Genomic DNA, 14,836 nt, shown 5'->3' on the forward strand with positions numbered 1-14,836 from the left:
CACAACAAGGAATTATCTGGTCTAAAATGTCATAGTGCTGAAGTAAAAAAAAAAACAACAAACAAAAAACCCCACAAACTGGTTCCTATCTAGACAGCTGAAATTAATTTAAATACAACAGAACACTCCTGCCAAAGTATAGGCAGTTTATCAAAGAAAATGGAATGATCCATCAAATTGATGCTTAAAATCCCTGGAATAAAACTCAACAATTTAATGTTAGTTCATGTCTTTTATTAAACCATATACAATTACTTGTCTTCTGGTTTGTTGAAGCAATAGGTCAGACAACATTTGCCACGATAATGTCTGTCAAAGTGGCTGGCCATAAAAACTCCGGCACCACATTCATCTGAAGGGCACTCCCGACGAAGGCGGCTGATTTTGCCATTCTCGTCCACCTAGAAAGTACAAAGCTGCTGTTAAGATAATTTTACAACACTTTCCTAAGTATGACTCAAAATTTTTAACCTTTTAATCACACAGTAATGGTAGTTTTTAGTACTTATAAGCACCCCAAATCCTCACCAGTAATTCCTACAACGAAGTTCAGAGTTCATTCAAGTCCAGCCTTGCCAGAGTGGACAGAGCTAAGACCTGAACCCAACTGCGACTTCAAATCAGAACCCTATTTTTTGGAAGAAGCAGCTAAAGGTAAAAACCCCATTATAGAAATCTCACTCAAATACCAACCAGGAAAAAACCCAAACTTTTAGAGTCTGAAACCAGAGATGCCAACAAAACTTAATAATCTATATGTAAAAACTTATTTTTTATAAACTGGCCCACCTTATAGTATTTCAGGACAGCCAGCTTAACCTTCTTTCTCTTATGCTTGTTCTTCTTGGGAGTGGTGTAAGACTTCTTCTTCCTTTTCTTAGCACCACCACGAAGTCTCAACACAAGATGAAGAGTGGACTCCTGTTAATGAAACAGTCTTTAAAAACGATTATATTAAAGCCATACTCAATTAGCATCATGCATCATCTAACTGCATGTGGTAGGAAGTACACAATACTACAGATGAGGGAGATTAAATTACACCATGGAACGCAATCTTCAAAATCCAGAATGTGAGAAACTATAGCAGTGCTTCTCAAGTGTTAGTGTAGGAGTCACCTGGGAATCTACTGTTAATCTCCCCACTTTTGTGTATTGGTCAAAATTTTAAACATTTATTTCAAAGACTGCTCCTTCCTCCAAACAGACCTTTTGAATGTTGTAGTCAGACAAAGTACGTCCATCTTCCAGTTGCTTGCCAGCAAAGATCAGTCTTTGCTGATCAGGAGGAATTCCTAATGCAAAAAAAACACACCAAACCAAAAAAAAAAAAAAAATCCAACAAATTAAATGGCAAAACAAGCACAACTGTTCTAGTTTTACAAAGTCATAATCCTGAATCAAATAAATGGTACTAGTAGCTGTCACTGAGTTCTTACTACAGCTAGGCATAGTTTTAAACGTTTACAAATTTTACCTCATGTAACCATAACAATACTTAACACATGTCGACATAACCTTCATTGTGCAGATGAAGAAACTGGTTAGAGAGTTAAACAGCTCGTCTAGATTGACACATGGGAAGTACACTGCTGCTTGGCTCCATGCGCACAAACGTTTTACTGTTATTCCAAAAGCATTTCAATTTATCAATCCTACAGCTTTCCGACCCCAAGAGCAGGTCTGTTGAGTGCCTACAACTAGGAGGCTGGAGTCCCTTGGAGGTTAATATTCCTGAATTAGAAAACATTACTTGCCTTCCTTATCCTGGATCTTGGCCTTTACATTTTCTATTGTATCCGAGGGTTCAACCTGAGTTTAAAAATGCAAATGTATTGGTAACACAGTAAGAAACTACGAGAAACGCTCAATTCGAAGATCATGGCGGAACCGAGCCGGGCGGGGGGCTGAAGGTTCACCACGGAGCTGATGACTCGCCGGGTGGGCAGGCCACCTCCCTGGACTGACACCGGCGAGTCCACGTCCGCAGACCAGCCAGGACGGCGCGTGACGCTCGGCCCACACGTGCTCGCGCCTCCCTCCCCACCCCGGAACCCCGCTTTGGCCACCACGCCGGCACCACTAGGGAGGTGACAGGCCCAGACTTTGGGCGTCGAAAACCAACCCCAGGCCCCTGCTCCGCAAACAACCCTCAATTCAGGGCCAGGGTTCAAAGCCCAGACTCAAAAACAAAAACGTCCCACGGCAGAAAGCAGCGCCGGTCCCCAAGTCCGCCTCAGGTCCTTATGCGGGCCTCGGCTTGCTCCCACCACCGGGCCGTACCTCGAGGGTGATGGTCTTCCCAGTAAGGGTTTTCACGAAAATCTGCATCTTGGCGGCGATTCCACCTGAGGTGGAGAAAAAAGAAGAGGCGGGTTACACCTGGGGACAAAGGAGAGGCTGACGGAGAGGCCGCTAGCAGAAGAACCGCCAGGGTACACACACTCACCGCAGATGGCGGATCGGAAAGGAAGAGCGGCGCGCCGGCCCGCAGGGTTTCCCGGGGCCTCCGCCGGAGGCCCCACCCCTTAGGCGGCCACCGCAAATGCCTGACTGCTGTCGCAGCGGCTGTCTAACCACATGCCAGACTAGGTCGTGAATTTCGTTTCTTCTTTCTCTTGCCTGGGCTTATTTCTCACTTAAATATTCAGAATGACCTGGAGGTAGTAGATTCAAACAACTTAAAGATACCTTTAAAAGGTTTTCCCCATACAGTGGACACGGCTAAGAGGGTCTTTAAAAGGGGGTGGGGTTGAGGGGGCCTCATTGAAGAAAAGGAGGAAATGGAAGTGTCTTTCGGGAATTGTAGTTTTCCGCTGCTTTCTGTTGGCTAGGACCACTTGTCCCAAGATGCAGTTCCACACGCCCGAGTTCCCTAGTTACTATCTCCAAGCTCTGGAGTTGGGGTTTGGAGAAGGGGATTCAGGTGAGGAGGGAGGAAGGCTGAAGGAATAATGGTGTCGGGGAAGGTGGGAACGGGTCAGAAATGACTCGGAGCAAAGGGTAAGAGGCTGGGGAAGGGTAGTGGAACGAAAGGATCGCTCACCCACGTATGGATGGCTCACCCAGGGTTAGGTGCGGAGGATCAGCCATCCACCAGCAGCCTCTCCCTCGGCCTGCAAAGGAAAGGGAATTCCTGCGGCCAGCTCCAGGCAAACTGAGAAATAAGTGATATCTTCAAAAGCTCGAGTTCGTCCTTTTGTCGCTTGATAGCCCCTCCCCGCCTTCAACCTTCCAAGTCCCTGCTAGTCTAAGGAAGGTTCTGGGCCTGGTATGTCACTCCTTAGTGTGAAATGGTTTAATATGTTGAAAATCTTAGGAGCTCTCAAGTTTTAAAATAAAGCCATACGGGAAAGAGACCTGCGGAATGTTTATTTAGTTGTAGAATTCCCAGATTTGGACGTTGGGAGTGGTGGTGAAGGTACTAAGATTTTGTGTAAGGTGCTCTGGCAAGGCGAGCCAATTAGAAGTGAGTTACATCCTTACCCTGGCTTTTCTCCGCTGCGCAAACGATGGAATCCTTTCTAGTGTGCCCTACTAATATCATCCCTTTTTTTTTTTAAGATTTTATTGGGGAATTGGGGGAGGGGAACAGACAAGTTGCTATCCTTTTGTTCTTCAGTCTAGTTGTGGAGGACGTCGCTTCACTGGCCCATGTTGGTATTATCATTGCGCTCTTCCCGGGTGAGGCAGATCGGTTGCTGGCCACTGGACAGCCACTCACAGCGTCTCTTGGCAGCTCTTGGCAGCTCACACCGGCTGTGGTGGCTTACAGCAGCCCAGCTCCAGGTCAACCTGTTGTTCACCATCTTAGCTTTAGAGGGCGCGGCGTCACTGGCCCTAATGTGGGATCTGAACCGGGGCCCTGCTGCTCAGAGCTGGTATCCCAAGCCAATTCTTATTTTTTAAATTTTTTTAGCTGAGCCATTCTGCCACCTGTTGGCAGCTCAGCTCAGGCCGGGAATCGAACCAGCAACCCTGTTGCTCAGAGCTCACACTCTTGAGCAAGCTCTTAACCAACTGAGCCACTCGGCTGGCCCTCCCAAGCCAATTCTTAACCAACGCGCCACCTTGGCCGGCCCAGTGTCATCCCATTTTAATCTCTGTGCCTTCCCCACTGCATCCCATCCCCAAATTCAGGCCCTCCTTGATTTTCTGGAAGGGTTCAGTATCTAACTTCTAACTTGTCTCTAGTCTTTCTCCTTTTCTAACCCGCCTTCACCTTTGCCTCCAAAATATTCTGAAAAGTAAAAGTGATTATGTCATTATTCTACTTCACCTTAGGGATAAAATCCAAATTCCTTAGTATGATATTCAGTCTCTGCCTCCCTTACAGCCTAATCTGCCAAACCTATTACTCGCTTTATATTATAATAACATTGAACTAATTGAAGTTCCTGACTTAAGCTCTCTCATGCTTTGGCACTTCTGAAGAATCCATTTCTTTTGGTGAAAGAACTTAGATTTTATCCTAAAAGCAATAGGAAGCCGCTGGTGTTTAGATGTGACCATCCACTCCCAAATGATCACACCTATTCCTTCCTTTGACTTTTACATTTTACTATATGAAATTACATTATTTATTTATAGTCTGTCTCCCCTACTAGACTGTAAGCTCCAAGGAGCCAGGGACTTGATCTTATTTATTGCTGAATCTCTAGCTATAAAACAGTGCATAGTACTTAGCAGACACTCAGTAAATACTGGTTGAATGAATGAATCAAGAAATTTCTCATGTGGGAAAACTGTTGATCCATTTATGGGTTATTACCTTGTGGGAACTACTTTATGTTCATTTATAAATTGATATTTTATTATCCAGTTCATCAAAAATAAGTTAGGTCTTTTAAACTTTGAAATGATTTTGCTATATCTGTCCTCCTATATATGGCCTATGGACAGTGTTTTTAGGCTGTATATGTTATTTCAGATAACCAGATATCACTTATATTGCCAAAACATGGTGAAAATTGATTTGGACATTTATTCATCACATTATTTATATCAGTGAAAATGTCCCACAGTGGGGGAATGGTTATAGTGTATCATACCATGAAATACTATGCAATCATTATAAGTTCTGGGGTTTTTTTGGTTTTTTTAAAGATTTTTATTGGGGGTTGGGGGAGGGGAACAGCGCTGGGGAATCTGGGGAAGGGGAACAGACAAATTGCTGTCCTTTTGTTCTTAAGTCTAGTTGTGGAGGACATCGCTTCACTGGCCCATGTTGGTATTATCGTTGCGCTCTTCCCCGGGGAGGCAGATCAATCATCGGCCTCTGGACGGCTGCTCACAGCGGCTGTTGGCAGCTCACACCAGCTGCTGGCTGCTCACGCTGGCTGCCAGCCACACACGGTAGCTTATGGCAGCCCATTGCAGCAGAGGCTGCAGACTACGCCATCGCTGGCGACTCATGGCAGCCCAGCTCCAGGTCAATCTGTTGTTCACCATCTTAGCTGTAGAGGGCAGTGTCATGGGCCTTCATGTGGGATCTGAACCGGGGCCCTGCTGCACAGAGCTGGCGTCCCAAACCAGCTCTTAACCAACATGCCACTTGGCCGGCCCTATAAATTGTGTTTTTGAAAACTATTCAACAACATGGAAAAGTGCTTTTAATATTAAGTGAAAACAATTAGGATACAAAACTGAATGTAGAGTGATCCTGATAAAATTTCAGAGAAAATACATCAAAATATTAAGTAATCATTATTTTTGCATGGTGGGATTCTGGATGATTTTTGGTTTCTCATTAATTTTCTTTGGTTTATATTTTCCAAAATGTATACCATGATTATATACTTCTATAATCAGAGGAGGTGGAGGAGAGTTAAAATGTTTTTCCTTGCTAGACATTTTTTAGGAAGCCACGGGTTCTATTTGATGTTAATATGAATCAATCTTAGGACCCACTTGTATATGCAACTCTAGTTGGGTAATGATTCTTTACTAAGAAAGCAGTGGAATGTAGCTGCTTGAAAACGACTCAGAAAAGTACTGTTTGTTATCTTTGACATCATTGATGGATGGATTTTAAAACAAGTCCTGATTTCTTACTTTTCAGTTTGTACATTCATATTACAGATAAGAATTATAAAATTTATTCTAAAAATAAATTTGTGAATTATTTGTAGCTATTGTGCACTGGATGACTGTGATATGGCCAGGGAAGCATGAAGGTAGAGAAGCCTTTGACATAATTTGTGCCATCAGGTTTCCAAACTAGTCTTCTCACATGAAACAGATCAAATGCTGTGAGAAAGTGTTGAATATTGAAAAATCATTAATCATATGATGCATATGCTTGATTAGTAAGAAGAGAGCTTTTTATGGACTGGTGTTTGGTATTTCTATGACAGTAGAATAGATTAGACCTTTTCATTTGTAGGCTGAAATATTTATCTCAGAGATCCACGGGACTTTTTTTTTCTGAAACAAATACACATTTGTTTTAGATCAATGTTTGACTATTTTAAGCTTTAGTAATAATTGGTGATCTTTTTCTCTTTCAGGCTTATCAAAGTTTGGCTTTGTTGCAAAAGCAAGTCAACACTTAACTTTTCTCTGGTAAACAAGTATGCAGATTGTGACATGTCAGTCCAAGAAATAAATAAACATGCAGTTCTCCCTCCTATCATTAGTAGAAGTGACAAAGAATTTTTGGAAAGTATGCAAAGATACATAATTACAGAAACTGAAAGAGTGGGCTGTAATGAGGAAGGACCTGCTGATGAATATTACATCATATACCGAAACGTTTTTGATAAGGTATCATAATACTCTTAAGACAATGGAGTTTTCCTGGGGAAGAAATTGTCTATCTTAACAATTAATATTCCTGTCTTAGTAACACCACTGCTTGTTTGACTACATTTGTCAATTTTGAGAAGATCATCCAGATTGTCAGAAAGGGATGAATGGGGAAAATGCAATGCTGGATTTATTACTAGACAGTTAATGAGTGTTTTAACTGTTTTAGCTTAAGTGCCTGCTATCAGTTTTTGAACACCACCTACCTGTGCCCTGTAACATTACTTTGATCTTCTATCTGAAAATATTATCTGATTTGTTAGGAATTGAGCTGCAAGCAGGAACTTGGTAGTTCCTTGTTTTTTTGGGTTTGTTTGTGGTACCATCAAAGTCTTGGTTTAGATCTGATCTAGCACTTTAAATTAAGACCCCTTGTAGATCAGAGGTCTAGATAGGCATGGTAAACAAGGGCTTTGACTGGAATGAACATTGGAAATATGGAGATCAGATTGGAAAATGCTATAGCTTTTTATAACATTTAGTTTTCCTTTTCAAGGTTTTAGAAATACCTGTTTTTCTTTATGAACAATTGCAGTTTGTCCCCCAATCCTAACTTTTTTACCTTGCTTTTCTTTTACCGCACCCTGCACCCCAACCCCCTGCCTCCCTGCCCAAAGGAAGATGCCCCGACAGTAAAATAATTGAAGTCAGCAGCCTTTCCTCCTTACCTAGAAGAAATAATTACTTACCTTAACTCTTGCTGTGACTTTCGAATATGTTTTCCTGTGGCTTGTGCTATCAACAACAAAGATGTTGTTTGTTTTGTTTTGTTTTGTTTTTAGCTGAGCCATCCTGCCACCTGTTGGCAGCTCAGCGGCTGCTCAGCTCGGGTCGGAACTCGAACAGCTGTTGCTCAGAGCTCACACTCTTGAGCGAGCTCTTAACCAACTGAGCCACTCGGCCGGCCCCAAAGATGTTTTGTATGCCATATTGTATAACATTTTGTTATAAATGTTTTATGTCAATCAATGCCAGTAGATTCTAATTTATCTATACTTAAATCTAATTGATGCCACTTATGTTTTGTGTACTTTTTACTAAAATTCAATATAATGGTAAATTTATGACCATACAACTAAGGTTTAAAATAAAAATGTCATTTATGTACAAAACAGCTCAAAATATTATTAAATTCAGAAAATAGTCAAAATATCAATTTTTTATATTTTGTAAATGTTGACACATTTTGAAAAAAGCCTTGAAATCGATTAACACAGTGAAAGAGCTAAAGACGTCTGTAAACTTCTGGTCTCTGGATAAAATAGCCACAGGCAAAATAGGAACTCAGTCTTTTGTTTAATTCTTAAAAATGACACACTATGAGTCTTATTTTTTCTCTAAATAAAAATATAGCGCCTCTCTGTAAGGAAAAGTGAGTAGAAAGTAGTGATTGATACTTAGTGGAATTAAGAGAATTGATGCATATCTGTAAGAGTGTAAAATGGAGAAACATAATCTTTTCTTTTAAGTCATCTAGAAAATTCTGTAGAATGGTACATTGGCAGATTAGCTCCATTTTATATGTTGTTATGAGCAATGATACTGCTGTTGGTGTTTTAGTCATTAAGGAATATATTAGATGATGGTTTAAATGTATTTTGAATAGGTTTAATAAATATCAAGAATCCTGCTGAGACTACGTCTGTGAAATCAGCAAAGGAAAGTTCTCTTAACTGTGACATGCTTATCGTTGCATACCCAAATGCTAACACGTGTCAGAGTTTTCTTACGCGAAGAGCTGTCTCCTTTAAATTAGTGTGATTATAGTGAAGTCATTTTGCAAATAGTGTTGGTAAATTTAATTCTTAGAGAAAAGGCATGGGATTAAATAAAAGATAAAGTCTACATCTATAGTCCTTTTCTCCCTACTCCCCAGTATTTCCATTTGGACTATTTGTACATTGTACAATTCTAAATTGTACATTTGTACTTTGTGAAGAGTTCTACAAGGTGGAGAGGGGATCTGAAATAGAAATCTTTTGGTATTTACAAAAGCTTTTCTTTTAGCTTCCCAATAAGATAATTTGCCTTTCCATTTTCATGTTGCTTCAGCACATTTCACTGTTAATGAACTATTAATGACTGCCTTCCCTAATCTTCCTTCCCTTTTGGAAGGATCTAGTTTGACGAAGATGAAAATATTAACTTGTATCTCTGAGTACTTGAAACCAGAGAACAAATACCAAATTCTGTTTAACATCAAAGATAGAGCATTTGACCTGGACAACCATGCCTGAATCAAAGTGAGGACTACCTGAGAATCATAACCAGAGTTGAGTGTGTAGGTTGTAGAGAGAGCCAAGAACTTAGTAAGCAAAGAAAACCAAAGCTCTAAGAGTGAGCTTCTGTGGAAATGGGTGAATCATTACGGCAACTAGACTCTTGAGAGTGGCTGGCCCTTTGTGTTCCTGGTAGCATGTTACACAAATAGGCTAGATCCACATATAGGAGCTGAGGTGGAATGGGTACCATTCCTCTGCTCCCTCAGACCCCGGTACCTGGTAAGTATATCTCTGGTTTCTTGGATTTAATGGAAGCCTTGATACAGGAGTCTCAAACTTGAATGCCTGCAGAGGCCAAGCAGATCATATATAAGAATTAATTGGGGTGGCTGTAAGAATAATGAATTATGGGTGACAGTAGAAATAGGAAGAACCATTTCTATCTAAAGCTACAGCTGATAATTGTCATAAAAGAATAGTGATTGGTTCAATGTTGGTAGATATTTCATAGTTTTTCAAGAGAAACTGGAAATACGATTTTTCAGGTGAAATTTCTTAAATTTTAAAATATTTTGTGGGTCAGGCAAAACTGTATTCTATCTGTGTCATGCCAGTCTGTCTCCTTTATATTAATGCACTATCTGTGCATTCTCAAAGGTTTCCATGAGTGTTCTGAAATCTATTTCTTCTACCGGACATATGGAAGCTGATCATTATGTCACTACAAGTCTATTTTCTATCCATTAACGTATCTGAGTTGTCCTGGATTGTTGTAGTGCATCTCAGAGGTATGTGGAGTGAAGGATGGCTAGGAACAGTGGGGTGCTTGATTTGAGAAGACCACAGATTAACGGTTTCTATTTTATTAAAGTTTTCTGGGTGCAGTTCTCCTGATTTGGGTAAACAGATAGTATGGTCATGTCAAAAAGAGAACTAGTGTCTCCCACTCACATATCCTCTCCTGATACTTGCCATAGATCAGTAATTTCCTTCTACCATTTCTTGATAGACCAGATGTCTTCCTGGATCATTTTTTCTAGATATTGTCTAGCTAACAGAAAACCAGCAGAGGATACCAGAGACCAGAGATGTAGCAGGGGTAAAAAGCATAATTGTAGCTTCAGAGACAGTATGGATTGATTACATCTATTCCCTTCGTACATCAATCCCTTCTAAAATCCTCATAAACAGAATTTTAAAACCGTAAATTATTTATATTTTTTTGTTTTTTAAACTTATTTAAAATGTTTCTTAGGATTTTAAGGTCTGAATGAAGTCAGAAACTAGATTTGGAGGTAGTAAAGGATGATATGTAATTATATTTAAAAGATCCAGAATTGGGATAATTAGACCTGTTATTATTTTTCACGGACATCATATATGTGTTCATACCAAGTAGAGCAAAAATGTGATCTCTCATATTTAAGCTCAGAGTACAGTATTGTAATTTATAAAGCACATTCAGTAAATATTAATTATCTTTAATAGTCATATTTGAGATTGCTAAGTGTAAGCTCGAATTTGTAAAATTTTAGTCTTTTAATATCATGTTTCATTTAAAAAATAATTTATAATGCTATTTGCAAGGTTTTTGATGCAGTCTCCTAGAAAAAAATTCAGTACCATAAGCAGAAAAATCATATTTCAGGTAATAGAATATGTCACTGCATACAAATCCATTCTTACTTCAATCAAAAAAGAATATGATGCTTTTATTGAGACAATAAAGAAAGGCCAAAGAAAAGCATTTCATCTTCATGGAAAACTTAAAGTTTTGACAGCAGAGCCCACAACATTGGTGTATCACAGGAAAAGAATAGTCCAACTTGAAGCAAAGTAAGTATATTAGTAATTACACAAAAAAGGGATAATTGTTACTTGGTTGTATTAACTAGCTAATGTAATATAACCAGTTGTTCTTAGTCTTTTTGAATTTCAATTTTATTTTAAAGCCATGTTTCCATGTTACCCTTCCTACAGCTTGAAATTACTATTATTTTTATGTAAAATTCTCTTTGAGAATTTTATATCTCTTAGGGTAATTGGAGGCACATTGTAGTATCATAAAATGAGGATGAGGGTAAACCCTCCAGGTAATTTCTTGCGTGGAAGATTTGATAGTACAATTTCATGATTACCATACAATTTCATGATTACCATCTGAATTAGAGCACTTAATCCTGCAATATAGAAAAGTAAGTAACCTATTAGGAGAGGAGAAAGTTCTCACTCTTGTTGAATATTCTCCTATTTCCAATAGTGTTCCATTTGATAAACGATGGACACATTTTTATAGATAATTTCAAATCAACTTAAAAATTATGCAAAGTTGACCTTCATGTCTGGTGACATGCCTAGATGTTGAGTCTTATTGGGGGAAAATGCCACATACAATATTTTTTTTAAATCTTTTTAAAAATAACAGGAAGTTGACAAGATAGTAAGAGAGTATCAGGGAAAAGTCATACCAGAAGACAAGAGACAAGAAGAGCATTAAAGAGGGCCGGCTGAGTGGCTCAGTTGGTTAAGAGCACGCTCAAAGAGTTTGAGCTCTGAGCAACAGCGGTTCGAGTCAGCCCGAGCTGAGCAGCCGCTGAGCTGCCAACAGGTGGCAGGATGGCTAAAAAAGAAGAGCATTAAAGCTTCTTTGGGCCTGAGAGCATTTATTAAAACTGGTGACCATAAGCTTCATTTTTTACTGTGGCATAGAGGGATAGAAGACAGAGCCCAGTATCTTCCCAAGGTGGGTAGTTACTGGGAAATTCTCCCCTATAAAGCTGGGATGATAAAGGGCTGCCCGCTTGTGGAGTGAACCAAGGGTAAACTATCCCACCCTTGGAGACTGCATGGAAAATTATCTCCTGTTCAGACTGCTAACAGGTGACAAGGCTTATTTTTGGGGCGATGAAATGTTTGGGGACTAGAAATGGTAGTGGTTGCACAACCCTGAATATACTAAAATTCAATGAATTTTATACTTTACAAGGGTGAATTTTAAGGTATATAAACTATATCTCAATAAAGCTATTATAAAAAACATGGAGGATAAAGTGAAAAAGCCATGTTTAATCACAACTCTAAAAGAGAAAATACGGGACAGAGACAATATTTGAAGGGGTAATGACTGAGAATTTTCTAGAACTGGTGAAAGATAGCAATTCACAGATTTAAGAGGCCCAAAGAATATTAATACTGAACTTGATTTATTTTAGTGAAATTGTCAAAGATAAAGAGACCATAAAAGCTACTGAAAGGGGCAACAATTAGATACTTTCTCAACTGTGTTGTAGCATATATTGGGACTTTATTCCTTATTTTGGGTGAATAATAACCCATTTTATGTATATACCATATTTTGTTTACTTATCCACTGATTAATACTTGAGTTGTTTCCACCTTTGGCTGTTGTGAATTAAGCCACTATCAACAGTCATGTACAAGTATCTGTTTTAGTCCCTGCTTTCAATTCTTTGGAAAATCTGTTTATTTTTAATGGCTTTCTTCCACAAGCATAAGTTTATTTGGATAAAACCCAAAAGGTATTTTATTTCCAGAGTCCTTTCATAAATACCATAAGCCCTTGCTCTGAGCCATCTGTAGTTACCAAGAACTCCATATAATAATCAGATGCAGACACCAATTATCTACTGACAAACTTGTTTTTAATGTGCCAAAAACCCTGTGGCATTTATGTATCCAATTTATTTTAATCTGTTATTTTCTCCCTGGGCCAACATACCAGTGATAAGCTAAGAAGTAAACTTCAAATAGTGCTTAAAAGAAGTTTATATCTACTTTTTGGTCTTTAAGATCCCTCATTTGTAGATGAACTCAGTTTTATCTCGAAGTGCTATCATTCCTCTAGCTCTAGGATCAAAATTACTATGGTAGGCTGCTTAATGGCCTCCAAAGATACTGGATCCTAATCCTGGGAACCCAGACATGCTACCTTATTTGGAAAAAAGGACCTTTGCAGGTGTGATTACGTTAAAGTTCTTTAGATGGGGAGATTATCCTGGATTGCCCAGGTAGACTGTCACAAGTGTCACAGATTTACTAACCTCAGTCACAAGTGTCCTTAGAGAGGCAGAGGGAGCATTGACACAGGCACAAAGGGGGAAGGCAATGGGACCACGGAAGCAGAGATTAAAGGCATGCGACCACAGAAGCGGCAAGGAACAGGTTCTCCCCAGCAGCTTCGAGAGGAAGCCAGCTGTGACAGTAGTTTGGTTTTGGCCCAGTGATACTGATTTGGACTTCTGGCCTCCAGAACTGAGAGAATAAATTTCTGTTGTTTTAAGCCACCAAGTTTGTGGTAATTTGTTACGTAGCCATAGGAAACTAATACAATTACAAAAATAATTTTTAAATTGCAAATGTAATTTTCAACTAAAGGGAATAGACATAGTACTTTGTGGCCAGATTTTTATGTTCAACACTTACAAATTTCCACTAAGGTTATAAGTCATAGTATAAGATTTTATTGCTGCTCTGAAAGAAAATTGGTTCTCACTTGGGAAGTTAGTAGATTTTGGGGGGCACTGTTTTATAAATGTCCACCTAAGTCCATAATGGTTCAAAGTGATAATTAGCCAAAATAAAGTAATGATTTAACATTTTTAAATCTGATGATTAAATGATTAAGTTAGTTGAAAGAAACATAAGAAAGCCTTTCTGTTTTTCAGAATGAGTGTTATTGAAAATAATTCTTCAAAACTTCAACAGGAAATAGAGAAAATGAAACAACTTAGGGCGGAGTATGACACAAAACAAGTAAAATATTGTACTTTCTCTAAAGATCCTTCAAAACCTATTCCAGGTATTGTATTTTGTTTCAAATATTTGAAGAAAATTCTAACTGTTCCCAGTTATTACCTATTACACAAATTAATATATATGTGCCAAGCGTACCAGGACTTGAGCCCGACTTGACAACTAGCCAGGACTCTAGGTAGAAACAAGGGAATGAGAAAACTTAACCCTACAAGATTAGAAGAGTTCCAGTCTCACTGGATTATATCAAGTACAATGCAGTGGTTCTTAAAGTGTGGTTCCCGTGTTAACATCAGCATGAACTGGGAACCTGTTCGAAATGCAAATTATTTGGCCCCACTGCGGACTTACTGTGTCAGAAACTCCACAGATGAGAGTGGGGGTGAGGTGGGGGTGGAACCCAACAGTCAATGTTTTAATGGCTTCTCCAGGTTATTCTGATGTAGTCTAAAGTTTGAAAACCCATGGTATAATATACACAAAAACTGTAGTGTATTAAGTTCTGGTGAATATTGTTGATTCATAGTGATGTCAGCATTCACTGGTTCCTCATCTCTAGCTAAGCCACATTTGAAGAAACTGGAATGTATCTTGATATTCATCCAGGATGTTGAGAGGTTTGTGTAATGAATGGATAGAGGTATTACAAATATTCATCCTGGAAAAAAGAAAGTCTTTGAGAATAGATAACTGTATTCAAAACTTTCATGAAATTCAGCTAGTATTTATCCAGAGGCAGAATCAATAGAGGAACATTTTAGGAAATCAGATTTGGTTTCAACAGAAGAAGCTATGTCTTGAAATAATGAGCTGCTCCATACCAGAGGGTTTCAACTGAGCCTGAATTATCAGCCTCCCTTGTGGAAACAGGGACTAGATTCTGTTTCAAATACAAAATTTCTTTTTTTTTTTTTTTAGATTTTTTTTTTTATTGGGGCATTGGGGGGATGGGAACAGTGCTGGGGAATTGGGGGAAGGGGAACAGACAAGTTGCCGTTGTTTTGTTCTTCAGTCTAGTTGTGGAGGACTTCAGT

General features: G+C 39.1%; 2 protein-coding genes across 8 annotated transcripts in view; one reads left to right on the plus strand and one right to left on the minus strand.

Moving 5' to 3' along the window:
* Nucleotides 1-212: 212 nt before the first annotated feature.
* On the minus strand, nucleotides 213-2,525 carry RPS27A (ribosomal protein S27a). The gene is made up of 6 exons (XM_019662088.1): nucleotides 2,450-2,525; nucleotides 2,284-2,348; nucleotides 1,758-1,812; nucleotides 1,210-1,295; nucleotides 790-921; nucleotides 213-401 (listed from the first exon to the last, which is right to left on the minus strand). Exons 2-6 carry the CDS (start codon nucleotides 2,329-2,331, stop codon nucleotides 252-254), a joined length of 471 nt encoding a protein of 156 aa, XP_019517633.1. The 5' UTR covers nucleotides 2,332-2,348; nucleotides 2,450-2,525; the 3' UTR covers nucleotides 213-251.
* A 314-nt stretch (nucleotides 2,526-2,839) lies between these two features.
* CLHC1 (clathrin heavy chain linker domain containing 1) overlaps nucleotides 2,840-14,836 on the plus strand; it is a 33,643-nt gene continuing 21,646 nt past the window's right edge. For 3 of the 7 annotated variants that reach the window (XM_019662081.1, XM_019662078.1, XM_019662079.1), the window contains exons 1-4: nucleotides 2,843-3,003; nucleotides 6,510-6,765; nucleotides 10,678-10,865; nucleotides 13,715-13,848. In XM_019662081.1, coding sequence (XP_019517626.1) covers nucleotides 2,987-3,003; nucleotides 6,510-6,765; nucleotides 10,678-10,865; nucleotides 13,715-13,848 — 595 coding nt within the window. In that variant the 5' untranslated portion in view covers nucleotides 2,843-2,986. Of the gene's footprint in view, nucleotides 3,004-3,172; nucleotides 3,272-6,509; nucleotides 6,766-10,677; nucleotides 10,866-13,714; nucleotides 13,849-14,836 lie in introns of those variants that run through there. The other 4 variants (XM_019662080.1, XM_019662084.1, XM_019662083.1 and 1 more) reach the window with 4 other exon arrangements.

This window comes from Hipposideros armiger, unplaced genomic scaffold, assembly GCF_001890085.2.
Source record: "Hipposideros armiger isolate ML-2016 unplaced genomic scaffold, ASM189008v1 scaffold_366, whole genome shotgun sequence".
In the NCBI taxonomy this organism is placed as follows: Eukaryota; Metazoa; Chordata; class Mammalia; order Chiroptera; family Hipposideridae; genus Hipposideros; species Hipposideros armiger.